The sequence below is a fragment of the Bombina bombina genome, chromosome 3, assembly GCF_027579735.1.
Source record: "Bombina bombina isolate aBomBom1 chromosome 3, aBomBom1.pri, whole genome shotgun sequence".
Taxonomy (NCBI): domain Eukaryota; kingdom Metazoa; phylum Chordata; class Amphibia; order Anura; family Bombinatoridae; genus Bombina; species Bombina bombina.
Genome location: NC_069501.1, coordinates 816,471,907 through 816,486,683, shown reverse-complemented (window position 1 = coordinate 816,486,683; position 14,777 = coordinate 816,471,907). Strand labels below are relative to the sequence as shown.

The following is a 14,777-nucleotide window of genomic DNA, read 5'->3' as shown; positions in this document are numbered from 1 at the left end:
TTTGCTTCTTACCATATGTATATTTTTATTGTTCATTTGGTCGAAAACAACATTGTACAAATGAGAAAATACTTATGAACCCTAAAATATTGTACAAAGGAAGAAAAATACTTGTAGAATAGGCCAACCCAACGCACTGCACTCATTGAACTCAGCTAGCTGAATAACAATCTAGTCAATAAAGTTCATGAAAAAAAAAAATCACAGATCTCGTGACGATGTGACGTTTCTGGTCATATGACTCCTGTCTGAGAACGAAGCTTCGCCCTGTTCTGCAGAGAACACTCCAGTTTAACCTCTTGCAGCTAACAACAGCGCGAGACCACCCTTTATTGCCCGCGCGCCGCCTTGTGCCCTCTTATTACAGCAGCTTGTGTAGCGCCCAAGCAGAAGCATCGGAGTATGGCTATAAGAACAGCGACCTGCGGGATGGGGATTCGGGGAGTGGCGCTGCTTGTGTTTCTCGGTAAGTACGCTCTGTTTGTTAGGAGTGTGACGCTGGAGGACTGTAAAATGGGGTGCTGTTTATTAAATGAGTACAGGATGAGTTATTCAATCAGTTGTCTCTAGGTACTAGAATGTATCTCACGGTCTTATCGTATTTGTGTGTGAGATCCACCCATTAAGATTCTGTCTGTCCACAGCGCAATGGGTTAAAGTTAACTCTGGCTTTGACGGGAAGCTGTGTAAATCATCCAGGCAAGTCAGAATAGGGCTCAAATCACGTTGCGATGGATACGACTGTGCAACTATGGAAGGGCAGAGCTAGAGTATACTAGTAGAAAGAAAGGCAGGTACAAGAGGGCAATGCCAGACTCTGCAGGTCTGTGTAGAGGCGGTGCACTAACATGTTCTGGTTACTGGTATAGAGGAGGCTTTTTGTGTCAGGCTTGTTAGAGCTAGGAGGATAGCTCAGTGCAGAGCATGGGGAAAATGCTAGTGTCAAACTCAGCGTTTCTAAGCAGTCAGGGACACCGCTAGGCTATTCAGTTGTGAGTAGGATTGTCATGCTCTAATATTGCATCTTAAGCTAGTGCCAGGATCTGCAAGGCTATAGCGCAACTTTTCATAAGTTTAGTGACAGAACTAGAGGCAGCGAGAGAGGCTGGTGTCAGCATCTACTGGATTAAGAATAGAGGACAAGTAAAGCTTGGGAGAAGTGTCAGTGGAATATATAGGTTTTAAAATAACACTTTATTAACATATATGCAAATGGACAAAAACCAGTGTATAAGACACTAAAATGGATTGTCAGAGATGGGTATGTGCACTTCCAAACTCCTTTGAATCACTAATCCCAAATCTGTGTCTTACCAGTTAAAAACATGAGGGCAGTGTAGACCTAGAGTCAGTGTGGGGCATTAGTAATATTCAATATAGGAAGGCTTAGACAGACGGCTATCTGTATATCTCAATATCATACATATGCCAGTTCAATCATATTCACATCTGATAGCAGACATCCTATGCGCTCAAAGGCGACCTCCTGCCTGCGTACTGCTTTGATTGAACAGAGTCAGACGATTTCTAGCTAGTTTCCTATAGTTAAATTGGAACAGACTAACTCAATACACACAAATTCACACACATTCAATAATATGCAGTACGACACACTGGTAGTGGAATGCTTAGTGAGTTATGTATAATAAATACTATTCATCTGTTGAATACCTTCAATATGAATCAATAGTGCACTGAGAAATAAATCTCTTACATGCTTATTTATAATAACCTTTTTATGTTTGTAATCATATTCAACATAGATGTATCTCACTATGATGAGAGAATAGCTAGCATATTCCTAAGCGTACTATGTGGTGTTTTAACTATGCAGTTTTTCAAACTGCCTTAGCAAGATTGTACCAATCACAAAAGTGCGTATCGCAATTTCCAAAAGGCAATCAACCCCCAGTGCAGATACTGTGTATCCCCTGCGGTATATATTAAACCGCTACTATGAGTGCTGAGCTCTGTGTTAGACCACACACGTTCTTCTTACGCCACGCCCACTGACGCGTTTTAGTCACTCAAACGTGACTTCGTCAGGGCATAGGGCCAGCCCAGAGTAGAACTACCCTTCTTATATTTCTTTGTTGCCATAGTAACGCAATGGTTATTTGCAGAAGTGTTACACCGCAATTTTGGCAATATTTATGTGGTTATGCATCGTATAGATGTTTGTTAGAGAAAACACATCTCTGGGTTTTAGAGTATGTAATTCAAAACATCACTTAGTAAGCCAATAGCTATGCCTGAAATTTAACCCTTTTTCCAGGTAATTACGCCTAATACCTAAACATATGAAATGATGGTAATCTGGATGTGTTCACTGTATTTTTAGACTGAAAAGAGCTTTTGGATGACTATTTTTACAGATGTGTATATCCCCAAAATTCACCTATTATTTACAAAACTATTTTTGCCTTTCCAACAGGAATGAAGACAATACAATTAGATTAAGACCAATATTTAAAGTTAAAAAGTGGATATTATAATCAAATATTCCTAAGGATTGATTTAAAAAGACATGATACTTGGTGGGAAGGGGGAATCTGCATTTTGAATGTTATCTTAATTTTAATAAAATTTAAGAAATGATGTAGCATAAAATTATCGCTTTTTATGTGTTATTATTGGAATATATATATATATATATAATTTGTATGTAGTATATGTGGGGGTATATTCTCTCCTTTAGGGGAAGTTACGTATTGTACATGTAATCTGCCCCAACATACCGATCTCCCACATCTATGCTGTTATTTCAAAACATCCTTATAATTAGCGAAATATTTTCATTACTCAGATCCCACCTCTCCATTTGTCAAGTATATTGGTTTATAAAAATCATGTTGCATTGTCTCTCTTTATTATGGAAAAAAATTGTTATTTCATCCATTAAGTCCCATAAGTATCAGTGTCACGCTTCCTAAAACTATAGATAAAGGCCGATATATGGTTCTGCATGCCAGAGGAAAAAGGTGCTGCCAAGTTCTGTAGGTCTGATGGGTAAGACTCGAGGCCATTATCTGTATGCTGTTGCTGAGGAAGCTTGTGCCAGGCTTTGTAGCGTTTGGGAGATGCCAGTCTTGTATCTACAGGCCTGAGAAGACAGGGGCACTCTCAGGATCTGCAGGTTTTTGCAGAGGAAGCAAATACCAGCCCATTTGAGACACTTTTCAGGGTTTATAGAGAGAGACTAGGGTTTTTGCAGTGTGGCCAGGTTGTACAGGATTCTCTACTGTACTCTGTGATTGTGTTAAGAAATGGTTAATTATGTGTTGAAAAATAAAGCAACAAATGTATATACATTAATTATTATTTTTTTCTGCTAAATAACACAATATTGTTTCAAAATTATGCTTATCCCACACTCCCTAGAGAGGCTGAAAACCAAATTCTTTAGGTGTTTTCGTTTTTTTTGGCGTTAACCAGTTATATACTTGACACTCATTTACAGATAACCCTAATTGGCCACAATTAAGGGAAATAAGATAAACACATTCACCATAATTTTCAAGTAGTAATAGCAGTAGTGTATATTAGGACCACTCAATGCAGTAGAATTGCATAATTAACAAGTGCACAATGAAAAGATAAGGCAATAGAACTTAGTCTGAATTTCAAATAAGCAGTAGATTTTATTTTTATTTTTTTTTGACAAATTTATTTTTTCTCCCATTTTCTGGCCCCTTGTATCATGTGACAGACATAAGCCAATCACATACTGGTATATGTATACCATGTGACCTTTTGCACATGCTCGGTAGGATCTTGTTCCCCAGAAAGTGTGTATATAAAAAGACTGTGCAAAATTTTATAATGGAAGTAAATTGGAAAGTGTCTTATAACTGCATGTTCTTTCTGAATCATAAAAGTTTATTTTGACTTGTGTGTCCTTTACCCCAACTTTTGTACTATGCTTCCATTATTTATATATGTTTGTAATTTTAACACAAAAAAATTGAGTGCTTTTCAGTTTTTATAAAGTAATGTGCGCTATTACTTTGAAACATGGTTTTTGTCATCTAAACTCTTCTGCGGAGGACATTTAGGGACATATAAATTGTGCAAAGGATGACAGTGTGTGATATAGCAATGTTAAAGGAACTTTAAATTCTGATAAATATAATACTTTGCTATATTCCACACAGCAATCATTTGTACACTTTTAATCGGCCAAATATTGTCCACAGTTGAAGAGATTTGTGTTGAAACCTAGGTTTCCCTAGTATAAAGTGCCCATTACTTGTAACATTACTAGCAACTACAACTTACTTATTTCTTCAAGATGTAACTACTTATATAATTTAACATTTATCTACAAACTATTAGGATTATCTTTGATATATATATTATTATTATTATTATTATTATTATTATTATTATTATTATTATTATTATTATTATTATTATTTTTTGCAATTCAGTAATTCACAACTTGTCTCTTTAAGAAATATAGTTTATTACCAGTCTTTATGGGCCTGTGGGGATGAAGCCTGTGTGGTCAGACTCAATAGGCCTAGAGAGGATAAGCTAGTGTCTGACTCTGTAGGGTAGGTCAGAGTTTAAAGGGAGATTATACTCAAAAATATTCTCTCATGCATTTTGAAGAGCAGCATTTACACAATTTGAAATTTTATTTTTTTTTGTCTGAAAAAATGTTAGGTAAAAACTATTTAAATTGCTACTAATTTTGTGGTATTCACTTCCTCCTAATCCTCACTGTCTGATCAGGACAACTGCCCATTCTGTACAGGTGTAGAGGAGCATGCCTTAGCAAGCCTTTGGTTTATTTAGGACAGGATCATTTTTTATTTGTTTTAACAAACTCAAATATGTATTTTTATTTATTTTAAATTCCCTCTCTTTAGTTGAAACAAACCCCCCCCCCTAAAATTTCCCTTTTTAACCCTTTGAGTGCTAAGCACTTTCCCACCTGGGTGCTAAGCTGAATTTTTTTTTTTTAACAGATCCCCAAGGCTTATACCGTTGGAAAGGTTAGCCGAATACCTTCCCAACTGTTGATCTTGGGGGGTCTGTAGCTGCTTAGATGCCTGAGATACATGTGTCTAAGCAGCATGCCCCCTTTACCTATACTCTGCATTGTCCATTTTAAATAAAGTTGTGAGGTGACGTCATCGCATCATTGTGCGTGACGTCACCGTGCACAACGTGAAGCCCCGGCGATGCCTGTCAATATACAGGCCCGATCGCCAGGGTAGGAGCGGGTGGAAGCCTCCAGATCTTAAGGTGGGAGAGTGCTAGCGACGGCTCTGAACCGTCGTTCTCACCTGAGTGAGACAATTTGCGATGGCTCAGAGCCGTCGTTGGCACTCAAGAGGTTAAAGGGACAGTTTACCCTAAATTGTTCTCCCCTTTAATTTGTTCCCAATGATTCATTTTATCTGCTGGAGAATTGTTTACCTTTTTATATCTGCATTGGAAAAAGATGATTCTTCCTGTGGTTTCACTACATATACTGAAAGTTGGCTAAAAAAATGCTGTGTATACATAGCCAACATATGAAATTACACTCTTAGTGGGAGGTAAAAGTTATAAGCAGTAAGATGTTAATTTTCAATTGTTCTCTCTAAGTATTGGGCTTTGGTATACGGACAGATAATATAAAGAAGCATGTGCAGAAAGTGATAAAAGAAAGAAATCCGATTTCCCTGCAAGCTCAAACCAATTTAAGGTGTTGTGGTTTCAAATAATAAAACTGTCAATTTTAAATATAAAAATAAATCTAAAGAAACAAAACAATTTCTCATGCATTTTATGCTATGCAGCTGGTATAACACGTCTTTTGAAACGCATTAAGGGAAAACAATTTACAGTATGTTGTCCCTTTAAGCTCTGCAGACCAGAGAATATTAGCACATGGTAGCTCTGGAGTTCTTAAAGGGACAGTCTACTCCAGAATTATTGTTGTTTTAAAAAGGATTGATAATCCTTTTATTACCCATTTCCCAGTTTTCATAACCAACACTGTTATACTTTTTACCTCTGTGATTACCTTATTTCTTAGCCCCTGCAAACTGCTACCTTATTTCAGTTCTTTTGAAAGACTTGTACTTTAGCCAATCAGCGCTGACTTATTAACTCCACGGGTGTGAGCACAATGTTGTCTATATGGCACACATCAACTAGTACTGTTTAGCTTTGAAAAAATGGTAAAAGGCGGCCTTCAAGGGCTTAGAAATTAGCATATGAGCCTACCTAGGTTTACCTTTCAACCAAGAAAACCAGGAGAACAAAGCAAGTTTGATGATAAAAGGACATTGGAATGTTGTTTACTATTGCACCTATCTGAATCATGAACATTTAATTTTGTCTAGACTGTCCCTTTTAATAAAGGAGGTCACTGCCAAGTTCTGTAGATTTACAAAGAAAAGTTGTGTGCGGTGCTGGTCTAAAGGAGGGAGGCTTATGCCTTTTTTTTTTTCTTGCTTTGGCATTAAGGTCAATGGCAAGCTTTTATATAGTTTGGGAGAGAAAGCTAATTGCTAGGCTCTGGGTCTTGTAGTGCATTGCCAGACTCTGCTGCTTCTGAGATTGGTATTTAGTGATGCAGCAAGGCTCTTTCACTGGGTATTGGTGCAAAAGTGTCTGGTTCTTTAACAAGAGCCTTTGGCTTGGATCACATTGCCAGTAACTGGTAGGCACTGTTGCTCTAGCTTGAGTGAGTGGCATGCTAGGATTGGCATACCCTAGGGTGTATTCTGTTGCTATTTCTGTGTTGTTGTTGTTTTTAGATATTAATGAATTAAAGGTTGCTGAACAGGTTCTCCCCCCCCCCCCCCCCCCCCCCCCCCCCCCCCCCCCCCCATCAGTTATGTAACTTAATCTGCCTGGTCATTAGCTTCTCCAAGCTTTTCATTATTTCTATTTGTTGTAATTGTAACAAAATATTTTCAATAGCTTGTTGCCATTAGAGATACACCTGACAATTTTAAAACATGTTTGTAGTGGCTGAAAGATCCACATCACGTGAATTAGGATGTTGAAACACGTCGTTTTTTTTTTGTCCCCCCCCCCCCTCAGCTGTCAGACCTGTAACATTGTTGAGCAAGGTAATGTTTTTTTTTAAACTACATTCTTTAGTTATGTTGTACACAAAATCAGCACTAAATAGAGTATTGCAATTATGTATATTGTGTGCTAAACAATCAATAGACCATTTGACATTGAGTCTTTCAACCTTCTTCTCTTTAGCCTCTCTGGCAGTACAGGCAAGTGGTTAGATTCTGCACTAAAGTTAGTTTCTCAAGGTAATTCTTTAGAATTTTTTTTTTTTCCCCAAAAGTTCGGGTACTTTGAGTCATGTTCTCTTTTTTACTTTAATACTGATACAGATTCAGCTATGGTAAATATCAGTGTGTTACACAGTTGGTGAATGTCAGATAATACTGGCCATGTGGAATGTACCAGGTAGAGTACCCCTGTTAAATCTGCCAGTGTGAAGATATCTAATAAAGGATTTTTTGAGTGTGAAATATTAACTAATAATGCGCTGGGCAATAACTAAATTACAGTGCCAGGAAAAGTGTGCCACAGTGAATAGTTGGATAAATGGTGAAAATAAATCAGATGAAGAGGGGCAGTTTAATGAAGAGTGTTTTCACCTTGGTATGCATAAGCTGGGATGGAAGCTGTGGGCCCTCACAACATGAACAACACTTTGGCAAGGCTGGAGAAGCCATAGACTAAGAGTTTTGCATAAGACCCAAGCGGTCGCATTAGCAGCACCAGGCAGTGCCAACTGAACATCTGCAGGACACTAGCTTGGGGGCACTGCCTTTTGTTGCCCTTACCAGGCTTACCTGCTCCAGTCCATCTCCATGTCTTCAGGATGGAAATTGATGCCAGCAAACCTCACTACCCTAATCTGTTTATCCACCCACACAGCTGAAACCTTATGTCAGTAGGAGATACTGCGTGCCTGACAGATGCCCACATCCATACTAGGCTTCACCTGGTAACTAGAATTCCAAGCATGATTTGTTGCCAGTATTGTGCATATGCAGTACAACTAGATAGAATCCTGGTTCCCCATTCAGTTCTTAAAGTTTAAAAATTGTCCCAAAAAAAAAAATTCTATCTGAGGAAGGGGGTGAAACCCCAAAACGTCACGTGATATAATTTTTATTCAGTAAGGTTTGAAAACATTGTTACAATTTTTGTTTTAGCTGCAAAACATGTCAGATTATACATTGAGAGAGTGAAAATAGAGAAAATAGGGATGTTTATCAATTAAGGGAAGCCCCTAATATTACTAGCAGTATATATCTATGCAATTTTATATTGGTCTGGCAAGCAGATCTAATTGTTAAACAATTTATATTGTTTTGTCATATGAGAATATAGGGGGGTGCTAACTGTCTGGTAATATCAAAAAGCAAAGATAAAAGTGACAGTATACTAGCACTCTTGCAAAAAAAATCAATTATTATTATGTAAAATGGCAAGGAGGGTTACCTTGAATAGGTTAAGAAAATAAATAAAATATAACTTTTATTCTATCCAGTTAATATATACATATAAATACATACAAATAAGTGAGTGTGTCTTAAAACTTAGATTAAAATTGTATATAAGGGACAAATATCCACAAAAACTTATACCAATCTATAGTTCTGAGCCCCACACAGTTTCAATGCAAACTCAATTATGCTCAAAACTGCAGAAAATTATCTACAAAGGGGATTGACCCCATCAACAAAATTAACTGAGTAAATGCAGTAAAGAGCAGGAGTAAGCACCGGTCTGTGTGAGTGCCAGTAAGCCCAATATGTGGCCCAACCAAAAGTAATTAATTGTGGCTATATAAGTGGATAAAAGTCCCCTAAGCACGCCTGATGCGCATTTCGCCGTTATCACGGTTTCCTCAAAGGCTAACCCAATCCGGGTCTCTCTCCTAGCCTTTAAATGTAACATAAACCAATCAAAGTGGAGTATGATTACACACCCACTGATTCAACCTATCAAGTTAGTTGGCTCTCATTGGTCATGTGATCGCACCGTCATTTTATCAGAATAAATACATAATCTGTGATCAGAATCAAAATACATAAGAAATGTCATATTATGCTTTTGTTCTCAAGCCAAACAAAGTCTGTAAATGGCTGATGCCATAAATGTCTCAAGATTAATTAGACAATGCCGCTACCATTTACACTCCAGTTACTGAGTGCCACATAATCTTTCCCAACACGTTACACTTGAGTAAAGAAGAGAAACATTTGAGAATAGCTGCAAGTTCAGCCAAGTACACTCCCAAATAGATGATCCTATTTAGACCAATAACCCATTAATTTGGGCTGTAATCTAAGATGTTCAGTTTGATAGTATGATTTTATTTTGGGAAGTTGACCGATTATAGAGGTCTTATGAGTGGGTGTGCACGCATGCTACACTCTGATTGGTAATTATATAAAATCGGATTGGATATGTAATGTGAGAGTTACAACTGTAATTCTAATATATTAAAAGATTATACCCTATAATATCCAGTATAATTATTTTGGTATTTATTCTTATTAACATGATTCTAAGATACTGTTAATAGTGATCTAAACGTGTAACGATACTCTGATATGATCCTTTACATTATGTTCTCCAGTAGTTGCGATCACACAACACTAATCACACAAATAGCTGTAAGTTATATTATGGGTCTCTTACTGCAGTGATTGACAAATCTGTTTAACAATTAGGAGCCGGTAAGAATATTTTGGAGCCGCCAGGCATATTTTTAGGAGCCAGACAGTTGGATTTGTATATAGATATATGGAGAATAACCCAAAAAGTTAGTAGCCAGGGGTAAAATTATAGGAGCCAGTGGCTCCCAGGCTCCTGGGTTTGTCGAGCCCTGTCTTACTGTATTACCTTAATTCCCAATATTATTTCAACAGCAATGGCCGTTGTCATAGAGAAATGTTTCTCCCCTTTACTCAGTGTAACATGTTGGTAAACACTTATGTGGCTCTCAGTTACTGGGATATAAATGATAGCAGCTTTGTCTAATTAATTTCGAGACATCAATGATATTAGCCATTTACAAATGAGAATAAGAGCATGATACAGCATTTTTTATGCATCTCGATTCTGATCGCAGACTATGTATTTATTCTGACAGGATGATGGTGCGATCACATGACGGTTCCTATCCAATGAGAGCCAACTTATTTGACATTAAATGTGAGACTTTCAACTGTAATCCTAATACATTGTATAATATAAAATTGTACCCCACAATATTCAGTATAATTACTTTGGTCTGTAGTAATGGTATGCTGCTACCATTTACACTCCAGTTACTGAGTGCCACATAATTTCCCAATACGTTGCACTTGAGTAAAGAAGAGAAACATTTCTCTATGACATGGCTGTTGTTGTTGGAATAATCAAGAATTAAGTTGATACAGTAAGAAACCCGTGATATAGCATGCAGCTATTTATGCCGATGTGCACTTGGTGTTATTGTTGTGTGAGACCGCAACTGCTAAAGACCATAGTATAAAGGATCCTATCAGAGTATCGTTACATGTTTCGATCATCATTGACAGTATCTGAGAATCATATTTACTATTACTACAGACCAAAGTAATTATACTGAATATTGTGGGGTACAATTTTATATTATACAATATATTAGGATTACAGTTGAAAGTCTCACATTGAATGTCGAATAAGTTGCCTCTCATTGGATAGGCGCCGTCATGTGATCGCACCATCATACTGTCAGAATAAATACATAGTCTGCGATCAGAATCGAGATGCATAAAAAATGCTGTATCATGCTCTTATTCTCATTTGTAAATGGCTAATATCATTGATGTCTCGAAATTAGACAAAGCTGCTATCATTTATATCCCAGTAACTGAGAGCCACATAAGTGTTTACCAACACGTTACACTGAGTAAAGGGGAGAAACATTTCTCTATGACAACGGTCATTGCTGTTGAAATAATATTGGGAATTAAGGTAATACAGTAAGAGACCCATAATATAACTTACAGCTATTTGTGCAGATGTGCGATTAGTGTTATGTGTGATCGCAACTGCTGGAGAACATAATGTAAAGGATCATATCAGAGTGTCGTTACACGTTTAGATCACTATTAACAGTATCTTAGAATCATGTTAATAAGAATACCTACCAAAATAATTATACTGGATATTATAGGGTATAATCTTTTAATATATTAGAATTAATATCCGATTTGATATAATTACCAATCAGAGTGTAGCATGCGTGCACACCCATTGATAAGACCTCTATAATCGGTTAACTTCCCAAAATAAAATCATACTATCAAACTGAACATCTTAGATTACAGCCCAAATTAATGGGTTATTGGTCTAAATAGGATCATCTATTTGGGAGTGTACTTGGCTGAACTTGCAGCTATTCTCAAATGTTTCTCTTCTTTACTCAAGTGTAACGTGTTGGGAAAGATTATGTGGCACTCAGTAACTGGAGTGTAAATGGTAGCGGCATTGTCTAATTAATTTTGAGACATTTATGGCATCAGCCATTTACAGACTTTGTTTGGCTTGAGAACAAAAGCATAATATGACATTTCTTATGTATTTCGATTCTGATCGCAGATGATGTATTTATTCTGATAAGATGACGGTGCGATCACATGACGGCTCCTATCCAATGAGAGCCAACTAACTTGATAGGTTGAATCAGTGGGTGTGTAATCACACTCCACTTTTGATTGGTTTATGTTACATTTAAAGGCTAGGAGAGAGACCCGGATCGTGTTAGCCTTTGAGAAAACTGTGATAACGGCGAAATGCGCATCAGGCGTGCTTAGGGGACTTTTATCCACTTATATAGCTGCAATTAATTACTTTTGGTTGGGCCTCATATTGGGCTTACTGGCACTCACACAGACCGGTGCTTACTCCTGCTCTTTACTGCATTTACTCAGTTAATTTTGTTGATGGGGTCAATCCCCTTTGTAGATAATTTTCTGCAGTTTTGAGCATAATTGAGTTTGCATTGAAACTGTGTGGGGCTCAGAACTATATATTGGTATAAGTTTTTGTCTATATTTGTCCCTTTTATATACAATTTTAATCTAAGTTTTAAGACACACACACTCACTTATTTGTATGTATTTACACTATACATTTATATGTATATATTAACTGGATAGAATAAAAGTTATATTTTATTTATTTTCTTAACCTATTCAAGGTAACTCTCCTTGCCATTTTACATAATAATAATTGTTTTTTTGCAAGAGTGCTAGTATACTGTCACTTTTCTTTTTGCTTATACATTGAGAGATAAGATTTAACAATTTTTTTTTTTATTTTAAACGTATACCTGAACAAGTCTATAGAACAACATTTCTCACCAATCTGTTTTCAACACTGACTATCTTTATCTATGTATTGAAATCCTCTCTGACCTTTTAGTCCTTCAGTCATCTGATCATCAAGTGACTCATCAGTAATCGGCCTAAACATGTACTGATCGAAATGATTTCAAATAGAAAATACATAAACATGTTGAGTCCATTACATTAATGACATAAAACAAAACTTTATTAATTGCGTAAAAAAAACGAGACTGATAAATTTCATAACTTTTTCTACCTTTAATGTGACCTATAAACTGTACAACTCAATTGAAAAACAAACTGAAATCTTTTAGGTGGAGGGAAGAAAAAAAAAACCTAAAATGTGGTTGCATAAGTTTGCACACCCTCCTATAACTGGGGATGTAGCTGTGTTTAGAATTAAGCAATCGCATTCAAAATCATGTTAAATCGGAGTCAGCATACACCTGCCATCATTTAAAGTGCCTCTGATTAACCTCAAATAAAGTTCAGCTGCTCTAGTTGGTCTTTCCTGAAATTTTCTTAGTCGCATCCCACAGCAAAAGCCATGGTCCACAGAGAGCGTCTAAAGCATCAGAGGGATCTCATTGTTAAATGGTATCAGTCAGGAGAAGGGTACAAAAGAATTTCCAAGGCATTAGATATACCATGGAACACAGTGAAGACAGTCCTCATCAAGTGGAGAAAATATGGCACAACATTGACATTACCAAGAACTGGATGTCCCTCCACAATTGATGAGAAGAAAACTGGTCTGGGAGGCTACCAAGTGGCCTACAGCAACATTAAAGGATCTGCAGGAATATCTGGCAAGTACTGGCTATGTGGTACATGTGACAACAATCTCACGTATTCTTCATATGTCTGGGCTATGGGGTGGCAAGACGAAAGCCTTTTCTTACGAAGAAAAACATCCAAGCCAGGCTACATTTTGCAAAAACACATCTGAAGTCTCCCAAAAGCATGTGGGAAAAGGTGTTATGGTCTGATTTAACCAAGTTTAACTTTTTGGCCATAATTCCAAAAGATATGTTTGGTGCAAAAACAACACTGCACATCACCAAAAGAACACCATACTCACAGTGAAGCATGGTGGTGGCAGCATCATTCTTTGGGGCTGTTTTTCTTCAGCTGGAACTGGGGCCTTAGTTAAGCTAGAGGGAATTATGAACAGTTCCAAATACCAGTCAATATTGGCACAAAACCTTCAGGCTTCTGCTAGAAAGCTGGACATGAAGAGAAATTTAATCTTTCAGCATGACAACAACCCAAAGCAAACATCCAAATCAACAAAGAAATGGCTTCACCAGAAGGAGATTAAAGTTTTGGAATGGCCCAGCCAGAGCCCAGACCTGAATCCGATTGAAAATCTGTGGGGTGATCTGAAGAGGGCTGTGCACAGGAGATGCCCTCGCAATCTGACAGATTTGGAGTGTTTTTGCAAAGAAGAGTGGGCAAATCTTGCTAAATCAAAATGTGCCATGCTGATAGACTCATACCCAAAAAGACTGAGTGCTGTAATAAAATCAAAAGGTACTTCAACAAAGTATTAGTTTAAGGGTGTGCACACTTATACAACCATATTTTATTTTTATATTTTTTTTTTTCTTCCCTCTACCTAAAAGATTTCAGTTTGTTTTTCAATTGAGTTGTACAGTTTATAGGTCACATTAAAGGTGGAAAAAGTTCTGAAATGATTTATCTTTGTCTCATTTTTTTCATCACAGAAACCTGACATTTTAACAAGGTTGTGTAAACTTTTTATATCCACTGGATGTGTGTATGTATACACATACATAAAACACACAGAGAAAACCCAGCACTCACTTACAAGCTCTCAGCTAAGATTTAAAAGCAAAAATGGAAAGGTTAGTTACCACATCTGGCCAAATGGGACAAGCCCCCCCAGGTACCTCGTCAAGGTCCTTTCCAATACCTGGGACCCTAAAACAGCCACACAATGCAAGCTTTAAAATCCAAACAAACTGGGAACAAGGGAAGGGTGCACAGGCATATGTAATCACCCTAGACATATACAAAACACGGAAGTGAGTGAGTGAGTGCTGGGTTTTCTCTGTGTGTTGTATTAATTTGTTTTGTAATTTTCCCTATGGTTCTTGCACCCAGACCTGCCTGGGGTTATCTGCCTGTGACTCTGGGGACAGCACAGCTTCTTGTGAGTGCCAGTGGCACCCAGGGCTGCAGGGTGTCAGGGATCAGACTGAGACGAGAAGTGCAAAAATAATCACACCTTTATTAATAGCAAAAAATAATAAAAAGTCCACAAATTAAATAACAAGCCAGGAATCAAAACCAGAGCTGGTAGTCAGACGAGCCGAGTCAGGAGCCAAAGTGAATAGTCAGACGAACCGGAATCAGGAACAAGGAAAACGGCAGAGTCAGGAACAAGCC

At 37.4% G+C, this 14,777-nt stretch overlaps 1 protein-coding gene across 1 annotated transcript in view; it reads left to right on the top strand.

Moving 5' to 3' along the window:
• Window positions 1–230: 230 nt before the first annotated feature.
• LAMP1 (lysosomal associated membrane protein 1) overlaps window positions 231–14,777 on the top strand; it is a 98,164-nt gene continuing 83,617 nt past the window's right edge. Inside the window, exon 1 of the mRNA XM_053707764.1 lies at window positions 231–466. Coding sequence (XP_053563739.1) covers window positions 403–466 — 64 coding nt within the window. The 5' untranslated portion in view covers window positions 231–402. The remainder of the gene's footprint in view (window positions 467–14,777) is intronic.